This window comes from Drosophila innubila (genome assembly GCF_004354385.1).
Source record: "Drosophila innubila isolate TH190305 chromosome 3L unlocalized genomic scaffold, UK_Dinn_1.0 0_D_3L, whole genome shotgun sequence".
Lineage (NCBI taxonomy): Eukaryota > Metazoa > Arthropoda > Insecta > Diptera > Drosophilidae > Drosophila > Drosophila innubila.
In genome coordinates, this window is record NW_022995376.1 from 22,238,138 (window position 1) to 22,256,630 (window position 18,493).

The 18,493-nt window shown below is 36.6% G+C and overlaps 3 protein-coding genes across 3 annotated transcripts; 1 reads left to right on the forward strand and 2 right to left on the reverse strand.

Moving 5' to 3' along the window:
- Positions 1 to 4,529: 4,529 nt before the first annotated feature.
- Positions 4,530 to 7,701, reverse strand: LOC117787826 (GTP-binding protein Rhes). Its single transcript, XM_034626446.1, has 4 exons — positions 6,927 to 7,701; positions 5,781 to 5,974; positions 5,273 to 5,456; positions 4,530 to 5,212 (listed from the first exon to the last, which is right to left on the reverse strand). The coding sequence occupies exons 1-4, from the start codon at positions 7,436 to 7,438 to the stop codon at positions 4,801 to 4,803; spliced, it is 1,302 nt and encodes a 433-aa protein (XP_034482337.1). The 5' UTR covers positions 7,439 to 7,701; the 3' UTR covers positions 4,530 to 4,800.
- Positions 7,702 to 10,576: 2,875 nt separating this feature from the next.
- On the forward strand, positions 10,577 to 12,844 carry LOC117788684. Its single transcript, XM_034627518.1, has 3 exons — positions 10,577 to 10,944; positions 12,350 to 12,517; positions 12,586 to 12,844. The coding sequence occupies exons 1-3, from the start codon at positions 10,620 to 10,622 to the stop codon at positions 12,801 to 12,803; spliced, it is 711 nt and encodes a 236-aa protein (XP_034483409.1). The 5' UTR covers positions 10,577 to 10,619; the 3' UTR covers positions 12,804 to 12,844.
- LOC117788683 lies at positions 12,834 to 14,353 on the reverse strand. Its single transcript, XM_034627517.1, has 4 exons — positions 14,228 to 14,353; positions 13,905 to 14,175; positions 13,112 to 13,261; positions 12,834 to 13,008 (listed from the first exon to the last, which is right to left on the reverse strand). The coding sequence occupies exons 1-4, from the start codon at positions 14,239 to 14,241 to the stop codon at positions 12,853 to 12,855; spliced, it is 591 nt and encodes a 196-aa protein (XP_034483408.1). The 5' UTR covers positions 14,242 to 14,353; the 3' UTR covers positions 12,834 to 12,852.
- Positions 14,354 to 18,493: the final 4,140 nt, after the last annotated feature.

The following is an 18,493-nucleotide window of genomic DNA, read 5'->3' on the forward strand; positions in this document are numbered from 1 at the left end:
CTCGGCTTCGGCTTCGGTAACAAGTAAACATATATGGTAATGGCAAAAGTAACGTATTATTTCAGTTACGTTTTGCGGAAATGCAACTGAAAACTTGCAATTTGTTTGACGTTTTGGTATTGTTTAGCTCTTTTTTTTATGAATTTATAATGCTTTGGACTTCAACACCTGTCGTTGGCATTACCCATTGTTTGTTTCGCTACGTTTCGCTGTTGATTTACATTGCGAAGGGAGTTCAACGGTGTTGATGCAATGCAATGTGAGCTGAGCTGAGTTGAGCTATTTACCATGTGGTTTATTGATATTTTTAGCAATAAGCCAAAGCTACAAACACACACATATGTACACACACACACACACACACATACGCAAATGGAAACTCACATGCGTATTTATGTTATGCCGCCGCAGTAACACAAAAAGGTAGCAACTTTTAATTGAAAAACTTGAGCACTTACAACTTGTTGGCAGCAGCGAGGGAAAGTCAAGGGAAAGGGCCAAAAGGTTCACAGCCAACGGAATATATTGTATTTCCGCGCCACGCGCTACACCTACTCACCCACACAAATGCACACACACTATTAGCAATTGTAAAAGTAACGGAGCAACTGCAACAGTAGCAGTAACAGTATCCGGATTGAAGTTGAGGGTTGAGAGGGTTGGGAATCGGGAGTTTGAGTTCAACGTTGAAGGTGCGTTGTCGCTGGCATTACTCAAGTTGTTAGCAATGTTTACAAACACAATAAGCAAATACGCTGACGATAGCGACAGCAACAACAACAGCAACAACAACAACAACAACTGGCAGTCATAGTCCTGGTGGTGGCAATAACAACTGTAAGCGACCTGCACAGGTGTTGCAGACTTAAAGACGCCGTTGCTGTTTCTGTTGCTGTTTCTGTTTCTGTTTACACACAAAGTTTTTTGCGTGGGCTGTCGTTGACTTAGCCGAGTAGTTATAGTTGGCACTGTACGAGTGTAGTAAGCAAAAGCATGCAGCTAAGTAAAGTCTGCCAGCAAAACGTGCGAATAAGTTTACAATTTTGTTACTACCCCCGTAGACAAATATTTACCAGCTGGTAAACTAAGCAGCAATTGCGATTTCAGCTCAAATCCAACTCAAACTCTAAATTTGTTGCAATTAAATATTGAGCTATATACGCGTCAAATTAATTTAGATTTGCTTAGATATTCCCTTTGTGTTTATTGAGTTAATTAGGTACTTTGACGTGCTTTTACCTCAACTATTAATAATGCAACGATTTTAGGATTTTAACTACGAACTTTCTAAAGGCCGTGCAGTTATTAATAGACTTCATTTACTATCGGTTCATTGAAGCTGTTTTTTGATATCAAAGCTGGCTTCACAATATACTTTCATTTTGTTGGAGGTTAATTTTTACAGATCCTTCTATTTTAACGAACTTTTTTCAGGATATGTAACAGCAATACTAATACCCAATACTAATACCACCAAGGCTAGTCGGTAGGTAAAATTCATATTTTTTAAGTTTCTATATTTAAGAATGAAATTAATTTCTTATGGAAATCTAATAGATATTACAAACAAGGCTGCAAACAGGCTCTGAACCGAACCTCGAAGAACCGGTTTGGTTCGGGTTCTTAAGCAGCCTGAACCGGATCATGAACCTATGAGAACCTTTGAATTAATTCACTTTGCGAACCCGAACCTAAGCCGAACCGCTTTCTAAAATAAAAGGTTCGGCTTGAAAAAAAAAATAATTACATAAACTTTATGGTTTTCTAATACTACACAATTATTTGAGACTTCGAATTAAAATAAGTTATATTTAAATCTTCAAATAAATTTAAATTGTCATCAAAATTTGACTTCTTTTTAATAGTTCAAAATGTAGAGAAAAATTTATACCAATAAAATTTTGTATGAAATTGAACCAAGGTTCGAATCCAAACATTGGGTTCAGGGTCTAGCCGAAACCGAACATTGAACAAAATTTCGGAGGATTGCAGCTTTGATTACAAATATTGAATATTTTGTTTTTTTTTTTAATTAAAAAAATCAACGACAAGCTTAAGGTACAAGAAAAAGAAAACTTTATAATGAACGTTTCTATAAAATCTTTGGATTTGGATTTGCATCAATGATAACTTATACTTTTGAGTAAAAAAAAATAAAAAAAGCATATAATCACCACTTAGATTTTTATTATTTTTTTTTTATCAAAATAAAAATCAATTTCAATTTATAGCTTATTGCATGTATTTAAAAAGTGAACTCAGAGGAACCACTCAAAGAAAAAAATCTATAAATTGCAAATAATTTTCAGTTTGAACAAAAAAAAAAAAATTTAATTTTTGAGTAATTTTTGAGTATACATAAAGTTGTTAAGCGCGTCAATGCAATATTTAGCAGTTGCAGAAATTAAATTATGATTTGACGTTGCGACTAAATCTATTTTTGGAAACATAATTGGCATTTGCTTAATGCATTTCCATGTGTCTAATGTCCAATGCGCACTGTTCAATATCCCATTGCTGTGGTGACTAACAACAACAATATCAACAATGAGAACGGCAATGATAACGTTGTACATGCAAATTGCACCTCGCGCAACGGCAACCGCACTGATTATCGAGTGTCGACAATGGCGGCAAGAACAACGGGGCATGCAACTAGGCTAACTGATGCTGCTAATGCTGCACGTGCATAAGCCAGCACCAGCTAATGCCCCAAAGCCACACGGCTCCACAGCTCAGTATATCATATAAACCATAAGCCTATTAATAGCCCCTGTCTGCGATCGGACAAACAATTAAAATTGACGACACTTTTAAGCGTTCATCGCCCCCAACACTCCCTTATTGTTAAATTGAGCGTAAATGTGTGTACCCCTTTATCCCTTCTAGCCATGGCTCTAACCAGACGTCTATTCAGCCAGCTGTTCCAAGTTTTCAGCAATTAGTTTGCCCACAATTTCGCATCGGACTATCATTAATTTTTCCTGTTGCAACCTATGTAATTTACAAACTTGTTGTGGAGTGTAGAATTGCAATTGAATTAACGAGTTTGCATTTTGCAGTTTCCTAGTCAAATCAAGTATACGCCATGTGTTATTAGAGCATTGTATTTTTCGTTCAGACCTAATCTTTGGCTGATTATATTCTTTTTTCAGCCTGTAAATTTATGAAACTTTTGTTCGCGCTCAACTGCTGAACTAAAAAGAGCTTTAGTTGTGCTTACAATTTGCCCAAGCTAAGCCAAAGCTTTCGGGTATGAAAGCTTTTCTTGACTAACAGCTTTCGGATTTAAAGTAAGCTAAAGCAACAACCAAGTCCTTGCAGAGTCAACACAAAGCTGAATTCCTTAAAGCTTTAAAAGCTTTCAAATAAAGCTTTAGTTTAAATAAAACAATTTGAAACGACTTTTTTCTGGAATTTAATTTTTAAAATTTTATTTAATCGTAATAAACAATGCAAATCCAAAGCATTAAAATGTAAATTTTTAATTATGTAAACAATGCAAATCTTGAGCCGTTACCCATAATTATTTAATGTTGTCATAATAATAATAATTCTAATAATATTAACCACAAATTGTAGGTCCCGTCCCTTATGAAAATTGTAAATATTTGCACTTCTTGGAATGAATATGAATTCACAATTTTTGAAATTCAAATAACTTTTTTGTTAACGCATTTGTTTTGTCAGTATTTTAGGTAATAATTAGTATGTATATAGTAAGTATATAGTATATATATGTTGGTATATTTTTGGTTGTATATAGTAATAATAATTTGGTCTTTGTTTAACTCCTTTATCCATATGTAATTGTTTGTAATTAAATTGTTAGTTAAACTCGCGAAAATTGTTGCTGTTGCTTAGGTTAAATTGAAACTCGAATTTACTACACATAAATTCGGTTTAACGCTAGACGTATATATGTATGTGTAATTTATATGTATATATATTGTATGTATATGTATGTATTGTAATTGTAATTGGTATTAGCATTGATTAGTTTAGGTTTTAGTTTATCGGTGTACAAGTTTAACGATAGTGTTTAATTGGACCCTTTAGGTCAATCGCTTTGGTATCGGTGTATTTTCATTTTGCTCTGGCATTTAATTGGGGACTTCTTTGGCTGATATGTGATAAGTGTGTTCCTGAACAGAAATTTGGTAACATCAACAACAATCAACAATAACAATTAAATTAGCAATATCATATCATTACATTTGATTTAAACTCCATGTAAATCTAAATCTAAAACTGAATCGAATCGAATAACATGTACCAATTCCATGTACGTCATAACATTATTGTCTGCCTGCCTTTTATCATTTTGTCTTTTGTTTTTTCTTTTGGTGCATCAATTAATTATAGAGTATGTGCTGTTTGAGTATAAAAAATAAGAACAATAGAAGTGCTTTTGTAAATGGAAAGGAAGAATTCAGTGGGCCAAGAGGTTGGAAACTATGTGTGTGTGTGTGTATTTACTGTGAATAATTTATAATATTCTACAGTTTAAGTTTTTGGTTTTGCAGATACATAAATAGTTTAATAACAATGCGAGAAATGTAAAATGCATTTATAATAATTACTTTAGTTTTACTTGGCTTATAGGCTAACCACATAAATATTCAAGTATTTACATTACATATCAAAATCACCCAAACGCTGCATTTAAAATTAAAATACGAGTATCTCCTAGACTCCGAACCAGACCCAGACACAGACTATGACCGCTTCTCACTACTATCACATGGACGTCAGAGGTCTCTATTTGCAATCTGTTTGCCATCTCAGTGAGAGATCGGATTACATGATGGCACAGCGATTCCAGCGGGATGTATTGCGGACACCTTCGCCTCCCTCGTTCAGGGCCATCGTCTTGGAGCGCATCAGATTGAGGTCGGTGCGGATGCTGGGACGTCGGGCATTGGGTGTGACCACGCCACAGGCATCGCTGAAACGACGCTTGATGGAGAGTGCATTCTTCTTGCTGCCACCGACAACTGACCCATGCGGGGGCAGTGGCGAGGGCGCACCAAACACCGATACTAGACGTCGATGGTGATTCGGTGTCATCTCCAGGGGCAAGTTAGAGACCATGAAGAGTGCATAAAACAAATCATCAATGCGATAATTCTGACGTGCTGAGCACTCCACAAAAGTGCAGCAATTGTCCTGGCCAGCAATATAGCCCATCACCTCATCCAATTGCACAGTTCTATTAATAGGATTCTCATTCTTAGATTAGAAAACCTGAGTAGTTATTTGATTAACTCACTTGAAGTCGCGATCACATTTATTGCCTGCCAAGATCATCGGTATCTTTGGCAGACTTTTCTTTTTAAATCCAGATCCTGGATTGAGGGCAGCCCATTTGGTCTCTAGGATATTCTCCCGCAGGCGTACGACCTCCTCGAAGGACTCTCGAGAATCCATGCTAAAGACCAATATGAAGAGATCGCCTGGAAATAAAAATCGAAGACCATCAAATCAAATCAAATATTTATCTTTTACCGATTTAGTTGATGCAAATTTATTGCTTATTTATTATGTTCCACTTTGACTGCCAAAATCTGTGTGTGTGTGTGTGTGTGTGTGTGTGCATGTGTTTGACTAGAGCAGACTACTTCAGCTGTGTCTGATTCTTATGATAATTTATAGCACATTAAATAGCGCCAGGCACTTGGGAGCTTAAGTGATGAAACGTGCGTTTGATATGATTGCGGTTCACACACCCATACACACACACACACACACACACTCGCACACTTGTACACCCAACTCACCCGTTAGAAATGACAAACGACGCATTGCGGGAAACGGATGATAGCCAGAAGTATCCAAAATATCCAATTGAAAGACCTCATTTCGTATGCGATACAATTTGCGATGAAACTCCTCAATAGTTGGTGTATATGCCTCCTCAAAGCGATTGCCCAGAAAACGTGCCACAATCGACGATTTACCAGCGCGTGAGGAGCTGCAAGAAGGACAGTGAACAACAACAACAAATAATTGAGAGAAGTGTCCAGTAACTCAATTATTTTAAGCAACTGTTGTCGGAATTTCAAGGGCTCAAATAACTAATTTAATCAAAGAATAAGTAACTAAAACCAGGCTACAAAAAAACACATTTTAAATAGCTAAACATTTTTCTAATAATATTAAAGATTCAAATTAAAGTTTTTTAATAACAATAAAAAATTCTGTTAAGGCTACGTTATTAAAATAGATTTTTATAATTTTATTTATTTCTAACTACAACGATATCATCGATAAAATCCTTTATAATACTTGACGGATTTCGAAATAATTTTCAGCTATTCTTTTTCTAAGAATAATAATTAAAAATATTTTAAATATGAAGAACATATAAATTGTAATCAACATAAGCAAATGTCTAAAACAACAATTAATGCATTTTAATCTGATTCATTGTGATTTTTAAAAATTTTCTATAAAAATTTTACCAACTTAAAAAATGGAATTTGTAGCAAGCAAATTTTGTTTGAATTTTTAATATTTCTTTCATTAAAATATTCTAATACTTCAATTATACACTTCTTGTTTGATACAAATATATTTTCGATAAATAATATATTAATTTTCCTAAGTATTTAAAAGTCATCTGGGTGTCTGAAAAGTAGTCAAATAGTTTTTTTATATAGCCAGAAATTTAGCTAAAAGAAATTCTTTAAGTTCTCCAACATTTGCAATTATTTCTTTTAACATTTTGTTATAAAAAAATTCGAATACCTCAGTTTAACACCAGTAATATATTTTCTCGATTTAGAATATATTAATTTTCAGAAATTTTTCTTTAATTTTTGCAAGACAAATTAAAGAAGTATTTTAATAACGCAATTTCTTTACACTTTCTATCATTTTCAATTAGCTGGTAGGATAAAATGACAACAGGGTCTGGTACCTACCCGAGCATTACGAGTCTGTAGCAATTCTTGGCCGAGGGCAGACTGTCGTCGCATAGTGAGAGACCCGCACCGGGGCCGTAAATGAAATCGTCGGCCTGCTCGATGGCATCCAGATTGGAGTGGTGCTCCAGCATGTGAGCCTGATGCAGCTCGGCAGTGGTTACGATGCGGCTGCTGGTTATGCCGCCATTGCTGCCACCACTGCCACTCGGGGCATCCTCCAGAAAGGTGACCACATGAGCAGCACCTACCGCTCCTCCGCCTCCTCCTGTTGGCGGTGGGTGGTCATCGGTGGGCGTGGCTCTGGCGTTTGCCTGTTGATGGCTATTGGTTTTGTTGCGAGCTCTATTCACGCTATTAGTGTTGTTGCTGTTGGCCAACAACGGTGTTGCTGTTGTTCCTGTTGCTGATGTTGCTGGTGCTGTTGTTGTTGTTCCGGGCTCATTTAGTGCGACATCGACATAGTTGTTGTTGTTGCTGCGCGCACAGAACCAATTTTTGCAGCGATACATTTCGTCTGTGTCATTTCCGCCACTTTAATGGTCGACTGCCACCACCAACTCCCGCTGCTCCTGCTTCTGCTCCTCCCCTCTGTCCTATGCAGGTGCTGCTGCTTATTACGCATACGCAGCGTGCAACCTGTGAACTTGCATGCACTTGATTGCTTGTTTTTCCTGCCACAAAATTAGTTTTCACCCACGTCGCTGTCGCTGTTCGTCTGTCACTTCCTGCCAGCAATTTGCATTTTCAATCTCTCCAACTTTGTCGGCGTTAACAAGCCAAAATTTGCATAAGAATCATATAATATCCAATTCAGTATCTTTAGTAATATAACTTTGGCAGGACATGCACTTTATTTATTACAGTTGCTGGCCAGAAGATCTGCTGTGTATCCTGTTTATCCTGCAATGTGAAAAGTGCATTAAAATCATGTTTTTTTTGCGAACGAATGTAGCGTGAAATGCATAAAGATTGGCTGGCATCTGTCTTATAATATGTACATTCGCCTGAGTAATTGCATGAACACGAACCATTCCAGGCGAGTAAACCACATAATAATGATAATAATCATGTCGCTAACAAATTTCAAATTGAGTGCACTGTGGCCGTCCATTAAAAGGCGATTGACGATGGCCCTCAAATGGCCACATTTGGCCGCAATAATGACCATCTTGCAACAAATCTAATTAACTTTGTTTTAGCTCACTACGTGTTCGGGCTACAAGAGCAGTACCTACCCCCCCCCTTCCATCGCCCACCTCCCTTGTTCCCCCTTCCTTTTAAATAAGGGCGTGTAGAAAAAGGGGAGGCACTGCACGGAATCGAAACCGGAAAGTGGCAACCGTAATCGAGTGCAGCAAAGGGCTGAATTCACATTTCGCTACACTGATAAAAAAAAATGCTATAAAATCAAGATTTTGGTCTTAACACTAAGAAAACACATCTTGGTTTTAAGAACATTTTAAATAAGACCAAGTTCTTATTTTAAGAATAAATGTTCTTAAAATTAAAATCAAAAAGTAAAAAAATTTAAAATGATTTCTTTGATTAAAAATTTTTTTTCTTTAATTTTGACTTTTACACATTTTATTCTGTCTTGGTAATTTTATAAATGTTATTTTAATTTCAGTTTGTTATGAGTGGGACTCGATCCGGCGCCTTCTGCTTCACAACTAAAGCTTCACAGCTCTAACCAGAGCGCCACCATTATATTTATATTTATACTTTCCCAAAAATCTAAGATTTTTACTTGTATTAAGAACATTGTTTTTTTAGATAAATGTTCTTAGTATTAGTAAGTTGGTCTTTTTTTCAGTGTGTTTTTTTTAACATTTTAAAACACGTCTCTACCCCTTTTTCCTACCTTTTTCGCTGCCTCGCTTTATCCACTTCTGACCAGCGTTTTTTTAACTGCCATCGCCGCATTTCAAAGGAATTCGTTTGGAAAATACGAGTATGCAAGTAAAGTATTCGCCCCGTTTAACGAATACTCATACAATTTAGAACTGAGTTTGTTATGCACACTAATTCATTTGTAAAAACATCGCTCTCTACCATCTGCCGCTGGCATTTTCTTTGGCATTGGTAACAAAAACCCTTTAAGGAACTACTTGAAATGATATCATAATTGAATTCGGGGTATTCTCTGTTTTCTGTTCTGTTCTGCTCGAAGCGATTCGCATACGTTTTGTTAAAGAAACACGCAAATTATTTGGCCAAGCAAAACGGCAACGCCTTAAGACAATGGGGACATTTGAAAGCCAACGAACCAAGCATTACACAAAGTAACAATAACACTTGCAAAATTAAAATAACTTTTCAACTTGTCAAGCAAAAATAATAATACGTAATAAACTCTATTACATAAATCAACAGTACCTTATAACAACTTTAAAATTTAAGTAAGAAATAGTTCAGTTTTTCTTGGCACCGAATCTCGTACTACATACCACATTATCAGCCTGTTATATATATATTATAATTATAATTTTTTTTGTAATAATTTAAATTATAGCAAGTGTTTTTCAATAATTAAAATATTAAAAAAAAATATTATAATTGTAATAATAATATATTTATATATATATATATATATATATATATTATAAGAAGATAATCGTATAATTCAACCATTGGTTGACTAGAGCCTTAAGTTTAAGGACTGACGATATATTCTACATCCCGTATATGTCACGAAAATTTTATTACGATCAGATCAGATCAGAACTCGAAAGTTATTTAAGAAATAATTTTTTTGACCCATAACTATATTTTAAGTACAGGGTCTTAAAATGGATGCAACTACAGTATTTCTGACTAGAGTAATCTTACAATCCAATGAAAATGGTAATTTTGTCAATTGCAATTCAAGCAGTGAATAGATAGTGACAAATAAATAAATGAAGCTTTCTTTTGCAGTATTTTGCATTAGTAGAGTTTTAAGATGCAATGCCATTAACAAATGTCAACCGAAGTTCCCATTTGCACTTACCCCATTGGTCACCCCCCTCCTCGTGGCGCCTCTGATTGTGGCACATGCTTGCAAAGTGGTTGCAAAGTAGTGCCACATCGTTCCCATTCCCAGGTTTTTGTTATGTGCCGAACAATTTCTCATATTTGCTTACAGTACTTGCATACAAAATGCGCAAGGTGTTCCGACTACTTCCTACAATCCCAGTCCCAATTCTAATCCCAATTCCAATCCGAACACCAATCCCAAGTCCGTAGTGCCAGCTGACACAAGTTGTCATGTGGGAAGTCGAACTACGAGTAGCAAATGCAATCGACACCTAATCTGGCGCGTACATCTGCGTTTAATGCTCAGAGCGTGCAAGTACAGCAGCCATAACAGTGAGTACGAGTAGAAGTTGTACCGAAAAAAATATATAAACATGCTTTGCGGTTTCAAGCTGACAGAGATAAGCCTCGAGCTCGACAAGATAGAGAAAAACCGAAACCACAAACAACAGACAATTACAATTCAAAACAAAGCAAAACATTCATCTCTCAGCTAATCGATCGATGTATAAGTGTGAGTGCGAGTGTGATTGTGAGTATATTCACTGGGGTTATCTCTTAGTACCTGTAAATTTGTTGCGCCACAAAGCAGCACAATTTGAAAGGGCGACATCCCAGTTGTGTGTTGACAAGCATTAAATTAAGTACTCCGATTAATTTAGTCGCTGACTTGAGATGACCACGATTTCTAATGGAAGTGCGGCTCAGAATACTGCTGGGGAGGCTGCTCATGTGGAGCTGTCACACGAGGAGGCAAATGCAGGGCAGCAAAGATTCAGCAAACACGACAAGTGCCGCATTAGAAACCTTCTGAGTGCAGCTGCCATTTTCTTTGCCCTCATGCTCATTGTAGGTGCTATCATTTTGCACACAAACCAGAAGAGTCACTTTGGACGAATGAACATCGATCTGGGCAAGAAGTTCCAGCAGCAGCAAAAGCAGCAGGAGAATGTCACTGATATAATACTTCCTTTTGAAGTAGTTACTGCACCAGCTGTGGGTAAGTTTTACATTAGTCACAATTACTAAGCAGTATTGCTTTGGTTAACACTGCCTGACTCTGGCATACCTAGTAAACACTCTCCATCAACTTTTTCGAGATTCTCTTATCATATTTACATGTTCTTATTTAAATTAATTCAGCCCAACACTTATTTGTATACTCTTGTACAAAATTATGTCAAGCTTTCAAAAATATATTTTAGAACAGGTTCGGAAATAAATATAACCACAATTAACATTCATATTTGACAATATGTTTCTTAATCTTGTTAAAAAAAATATTTCTTTTTTAATTCAATTGTACTGTATACTATATAAATGCTTTTACATTTCGGGTGTTGGATTAAATGCTTGGATTGTGTACATAAGTATATGAATATAATAAACATGATGATGATTTCTTTGACAATCTATCGAGTTAAGTAAATCGGTTTCCATGAAAAATCGACAACTCACAGAGGATTTTTCATCGTAGGTTATATGTAGAATTGACTTTGGTCGCTCAATTTTTGTTAAACGACCGTAATAAATAACCTACAAAATTGACAAAGTTTGAATAAAACATGAAAACGATGCAAAAAAAAAAGATTTCTAATAAAAGTACGCGTGTATTGTGTGATTACAATTGCGTTTTCAAATTAAAAAATGTTTCTATTGAAAAAACTCGATATTTGCAACTCGATCTACTATTTTCCGGTACAACGACAAATCGATACTTATTTTTTGAAATTTTTGATTTAGTCATGAAACTCGATCTAAAACTTGGACTTACATCAATAGCGAAAAGTTATAATAATAAAGGCATTATTTTTTATTAGATTTCTTAAATAGTTGGAACCTTCAGAATCTTTCAAAATCTAGAGAAATTGAGAAACAATCCTTATCACAATTCCTGTAGGCACTGCCCGACTGAGTAGACCCCGTCCACTATCCCTGTCCCTATCTTGATCAGCTTTTTTTCAGCTTCATTTAAAAATCTTATTAAATTCGCTTTTGTAAATTAGATTCAATAAGATTTATACCACTACTTTGAATTCGATATTCAAAATATTAACGGGAACTTAGATTGATTACAACAAGAAACACCCACTCCCTTGCCATATGTGATAAAATGTTTTATAAAACTTATACTTGATAAATTATAATTAAATCTCAGAAATAAAATCACATTTGTCACTTTAAAAAAATTAATGCCGTTTCGAAAAGAATGATTATATTGTAATAATGTTCTGTCACAGCAGACACACATCACTTTATTATATTTTTATGTATAATTCATATACAATTAAAGTCTCATTTATTTTTTATTATATACCGAAATTAAGCACCGACATTAAAAACATTAATAACTCCACTTGCGATTGATTTAACATAATGAACTGTCATTTATCTACTCTTTATAGCTGCCCTGAGCACAGAGCTGGTTAATGAGGATTGTCTAGAGTGCATTGCGTTCACAGCCACCGCCAACAAGCCGACAATGTGTAGCAAATCCCCATGCGGCATCTATCGCATCTCTCGTCCTTTCTGGCAGGATGCAACGCGTACAGTGACGGCAGCTGGAGTCGAGGGTAATTTGAATGCTTTGGGCTCTAGGCCGGCTTCGATTGACAATTAACCTGGCTAAACACCTTTCCAGATTATGAGGGCTGTGTAACAAATCCCGACTGTGGAGCGGCGATAGTGAAGGGTTATATGAAGAGCCATCCTGTGGATTGCGATGGTGACGGAGTGATTTCATGCAAGGATCGTATAATGTTGCACATACTAGGACCCACAGGCTGTAGAACGAAACCACTGCCGGGCATTTTCCTGACGAGAATGGACGAGTGTCTGAGATTGAAAATGTTTGAATAGAAAAAAAGCACTCCGAGGGGAGTATTCGCATGTGTGAGAAACATGGCTTTTATTGTTTGTCGCCACGGGTGGGACGCCAGTAGAAGGTTAGCATAAACAAGGCCAGAAAATCAGTAAACAATAGCAGCGCGGCCAGCTTGTCATCCTTCAGGCTGGCCCGAACAGTTCCATTTCCCAGTATGTACTGCATGTGATACACAAGAACCTGCAAATGGCAAGTGTTGCATGTGTGTGCGAGTGTTGGAGTGTTGATGATATGTGATAGTTGAAGGACTATAGTTATCAAAAGGCAAGTGTAACAGGCTTACGGGCAACACCATTAAAGCGATGACTGCAGCATAGACGAAGAAGGGCCAAGTCAACTGCAGAATCGCCAAGAAGACAGCAACATAGATGCTTAGCACAAATGCGCAAAAGGTCACCGTAAACATAAAGTGTATATTCCTAGTCAGATCATACTATACGAAAAAATCAAAGGTAAATGTCTATTACAAGTTTCAAAATAAAAAAATAAAAAATAAACCTTTTGTTAAGGGCGACTTATCATTAATTTTGAAACAAAAAAAAAATGGTGGGGGACTCAACTGGTTTATTTTTAAATTAATTTAAAAATTTCCGTACAAAATGAGCTTATTTATTGTGTTTTGTGCAACTTGTTAACATAATGGTCCGCTTACCAACACTAATTTTCTTTGATTTGTCAATTTAATGGCCTTTTTACCAAGTCCATCTAATAAGATGATCAATTTTATCGTTAACAATCTCAATCTTGAATTATAATCACGAAAAAAGGTTATTAAAAGAACTTATACTATTTTTATGCTCATGAAATAAGTGCCGGTGCGAAATATTTGTGATCGTGTGATTAGTGTTGTTGTGGTGTTGCACAAAACAACAATAAAAAAGTTCATTTTGTATAAAAACCATAAAGTTAATATAAAAATAAACCAGTTGAGTCCCTCATCATTTTTGTATCTCTAAATGCATGATGAATCGCGTTCTACATTAGGTTTTTTGTTTCCATTTTGAAAATTTCGGCATATAATAGACAATTACCCCATAAAATAATGTTTAAAATAAAGAGAAGCTTCTCCAACTTACCGTCATTAGGAATCCCAGCAGCATGCCAAATATCATCATAAACAGGGCAACAATTAAACTAATAATGAGATATACAAAACTCGTGCCAACAGCCAACAGAGCAATGGACACGATCTCACACTCGACAATTACCAGAGCAATTATCCAATTTAGGCAATTCATGTGACGTACTTGATCACTGAGCAAGAATACCACGAAGAAGAGCATGCCTACGAAAAAGGTCAGCACAAAGGACGATTCATGATATCTTGCCACATTTAGGATGCTGGATCTGTAGATGAGGCGGTCTGTGATTGTCAGTACTCATATCACGCAGCCCATACCGCGGAAAGAACATTAGGGGTAACCATTGAATCAAAGCCAGAACCGAAAAGCCGGCTAGATTTATGAAGGTTCGATAGACAAAACTGCGTCTCTGTTCCGCCGTCTCAACAATAAGAGGGGGCCAAAGGCGAAACACCGATTTGAACATTTTACAAACAAAAATTTAATGTTCTTTAAGTCAAAAGTTGAAACTAAAACAAAGGCTGTGCGACAGAGAAAGAGTGTAGGGAACTTGTCTTGACTTTACGATTTTAGGCACGACTTCAAGTAGAACAAAACAAACAACAACTTTATACTGTAAATTAGCAAATTAGCGCAAAAAGCGTTCACGACATACTTACAATACTCGTACATAATTGAATACTACAAACTTTATAATCTTGCAACATCGCGCACAAATTGAACGTCACAATTGTGTTATAATTAAAAGTTTGCCTAGCACACTCACATCATGAAACTCTTTCCCCTCCTCGCAGTCCGATCCTAAAGTTTTTGGACCAACTTTTTAATCATGCATTTAGCAAACGATGCTCACAACTCTGAACTGGACAACACAAATTTCTCTAATTTCAACTATTTACTATAATTTAATTGTTTCCATGCTTTTTATAGACGCTTAAAATTTGAGTTCATCATTTAGTTATTTTACAATATGGTCTTTTTTTGGAATTCTATTACATTATTTTACAGATCTTAAATAACTCAGGCGTTCCATTAGAAACTCAAGGTGCCGACATTTAATTTGAAAAGTGACTTGTTACATTTTAGACCCTGCATTAAACTAGGGGGATCCGCCCCCTTCTCGCTTCGCTCGCGGTGCTACAGTCGAGCATACTCGACTGTCGGACACCCCGTACTTCCTATAAAAAAAGCAAAGACTGCTAAGACTCAAAAATACTTTGCTCACTTGACGCCCTTGCAGAGCGCTGTATTACATTTTTGACTACTTGTTTGAATGGCAGCTATATGATAAAGTAAACCGATTTGAGCTGGTAAGGTTGCATAAAACAAACTTTAAGGCATATTCTGTCAGTTTGTTTACGATATCTCAAAAAAGTCCTATGACATAAGGGTCCGATTAAAACCAACTTTGGTCAGAAAATATAAAACCAAGTAAGATACAAATTGTATCACTATGGTTGAGATATCCCATAAACAAAAAAGTCTTTAATACTAAAACTTGATTTTCGACCGATTGTTCCTATGGGAAATATATGCCTGTTACGCACATATTCTTTAAAACAAACTTAAAAGACCCCTGTACTATTACTACCTTATAAAAACTACTGAAAAAGAAAAAAATTACGCTACAACGTTCGTTCCAGAATCATTACAGGGTCATTCACAGTCGAGTTTGTTGGACTATGTACTTTCACAGTAGTTACAAACTAATGTGATTACTTGATGAAATGAGATTGGTAACCCTAAGGATAGGGTTACTGTATAAAGGAGACTGGTCATCCTAAAGCTAGCATGCATTTTTTATTGTTTTCATTCGCTGGCTTCCATCGCTGTCTCCTTTTGCCATCAGGATCATGAGAGCGTGACTCTCTCTCATTTGGAAAGTTCTGTTGTCATCGACCCGACAGTTACAGTTAACAATCAGTGCACATTGCACATTGGGTGCAGAGTCCTTGTAATTGCAGCACAATTGCATTTCTAATTTGTACCTGTCGTGTCCTTGCTGTTCATATTAAATTTCCTTTGGGGTTCCGCACGGCTTGTGTAAAAATGCGTTTTTCGTGTTCATCCGCTTTGCATTGCCACTTTGATTGACCCAATCATAATCATTGCATTGCATGACAAGAGCATATTACTTTGTTCACTCAAACGAGCAAATAGCTGCTGACGCTAACAGAAATTCTTAGTCCTAATGAGTACAATATTATTCATTTTTATGGAATAGTAATGAATTAACTAATTGCAAATACTCGTACTTAGTACTAAGCACTTCAGATATTTTCAGCTTTTTTTTTTGTTTGACGGTTTGAATGATTTATGGCTGCTATAACTGAAGCCAAGGACAATGACAGTCCTAAAGGGTTTCGATTAAAAACAATTACGGTAACGGTCGAACAGTTCGACATGTCGCCATATCCACCAACTGCTTTATTTTTTTTTCATTGTTTTTTTGAAGTGGCTGTTGTTAAAGGTGTTGCTCGATATCAAATCCCGTAGATTGACACTGGGAGGTGGATGCATGGGGAACAAATTGATTGCTTTATGGCATGGCAGGCAGCGCTGTGTAAAATTGGTGGACTGCTGACCAACTTGTTAAAAGAATTTTGCGATTCTTTTTGCCAGCTGCTCAATTTCATGAAACTTTTTTTTTGCTCGTTTACTTTTTGCACATGGCAAAACTTGCAACTGCGAACTTTTACTCAATTTTGAATGCAGTGCAGTGGGTTTTTAGCTCCACGGTTACTTAATACTCCTCATCGCTCTTTCTCTCTCTCTATCTCTGTCTCAGTCTCACTCTTTATTTTTCTCGTATGCGCCTTTTGCTCTTCATGAATTTTTAGCGCTTTACTTTTGGCAATTTGTTTGCATTGCCGCTGTCGGAGAAAGGGCCAATGAAATAGTAAAAAATGTATCATACTTTTGGCTGGCACGCTAACAACATTTACTATATGAAATTTACATGACAATTGCCAAGTTTCCAGTTGGTTGTTTGGCATACACAAAGCAGCAAAGGCTATGAAATAAAGTCACGAAAAATGCAACAGACTGACAAGCCCCAAGAGCTTCACTAAGTGCTTTACTATGGAATACCAGCATTTAGTATTAGTAGGAATCGAGGCTGCAAGTCTTGTAAATTTTGAAGATGATTCGATTCAATTGTTCGAGCAAACTCACTCACTCACTAACTGATCATTACACAGGCCATACTATATGACCTAGGAGGCTGAAATTTGCACACAATATAGCTGAGACAATTTTATTGTGCAATAAGGCGGCGTTTTTCGAAATTCGAATTGCAAGCGGTCAAATTCGGGTTCAAAATTTACATATTGAGAAAACTGTTAAGGATGAAAAACTTTGCTGTTTTTTTAAGCTATCGCAACCAAACTCAGATTGTGTCTTTTTTACCATATACTACACCCTGGCTAGACTTGATTAAAATCGGATGACAAATCGGAAAACTATGCCATGGAAACAATCGGATACAAATTGACCATTAGTATGAAAGGCTTTTTTTAGTCAAGGTATGAATATATAGTATATGACAATGCACAGACTTCTATTTCTTAAAATATGTTTAAACTTTTAAAAGTATACTTATATATTGTGTTTGTGAAAGGGTTGAATGACTGCCTTGGATCATGGTCAATCGGCAAGCGTGCCACATAATTAAGTGTACATCAGAGATTAGCCACAAAAGCGGGTGAGTCGCACCCAAAAGAGACCCTGCCTCATCCTATGGCCTGCAGGCCATAAATTCCGACTAGAGTCCGTAGCCATTATGCGCATATTTAAATACACATTGGCAATGAGACGGCAGCAGGGAACTAAACCAACAACAACATTGTCAATAACAAAGAGAGCAACGACAACGATAGCGACAACTTTAATGTCTCTGTTGTGGCAAAGGCAATGGCAATGGCAATGGTAATGGTAATAGAAGACAGCTGAAGGCTTCAAGCTGAGGCGCTTCATTAATTTTATAGTCACCGAGAAACCTCAGAGAGAGGAAGTGAAGAAATCAGAGGTTGCTAGGTGAGCGTTTTGTGGTTGATTTTTATTGCCGTAGGGTTAACTTTGAAGTTCCTGCGGATCTGTTCGGCACAAAAGTTTTGATTGTCTAGCCACGCACTAATACACACACGCAACCAAAGCACACATGTTTCACACACATGACAAAGTGTGTGTGTGTGTCAAGTGGTTAACCGTGAAACTTTTTTAATCAGAGTTGTTCTGGGCAGCGCATGAAACGCTGGCGCATTGTGTAAACAATTTTCGTAATCTTGGGCGCATAGTTTCGACGTCTTTGGCTTTCAGCTTCCTGTTTCCTGCTTCCCGTTTCTGTGGTTGCCGTCACGCCATTTGCCTACATGAGATGCAGCCAAGGCCAAAACAAAAATTAAGCAAGAGGCTCATCAAATTGGCAACAGTGGCGGGCTTTGCTTTTTTCGTGCTAAATAAAATTCATGAGCCTTTTGTAATAAAAACGACAGCGCAGCGAGTGCGCGTTGGTCCAAAAGACTCCAGACAGCACAAGCACAAGCCAAGACAGCAACAACAATAACAGCAACAACAACAACAAC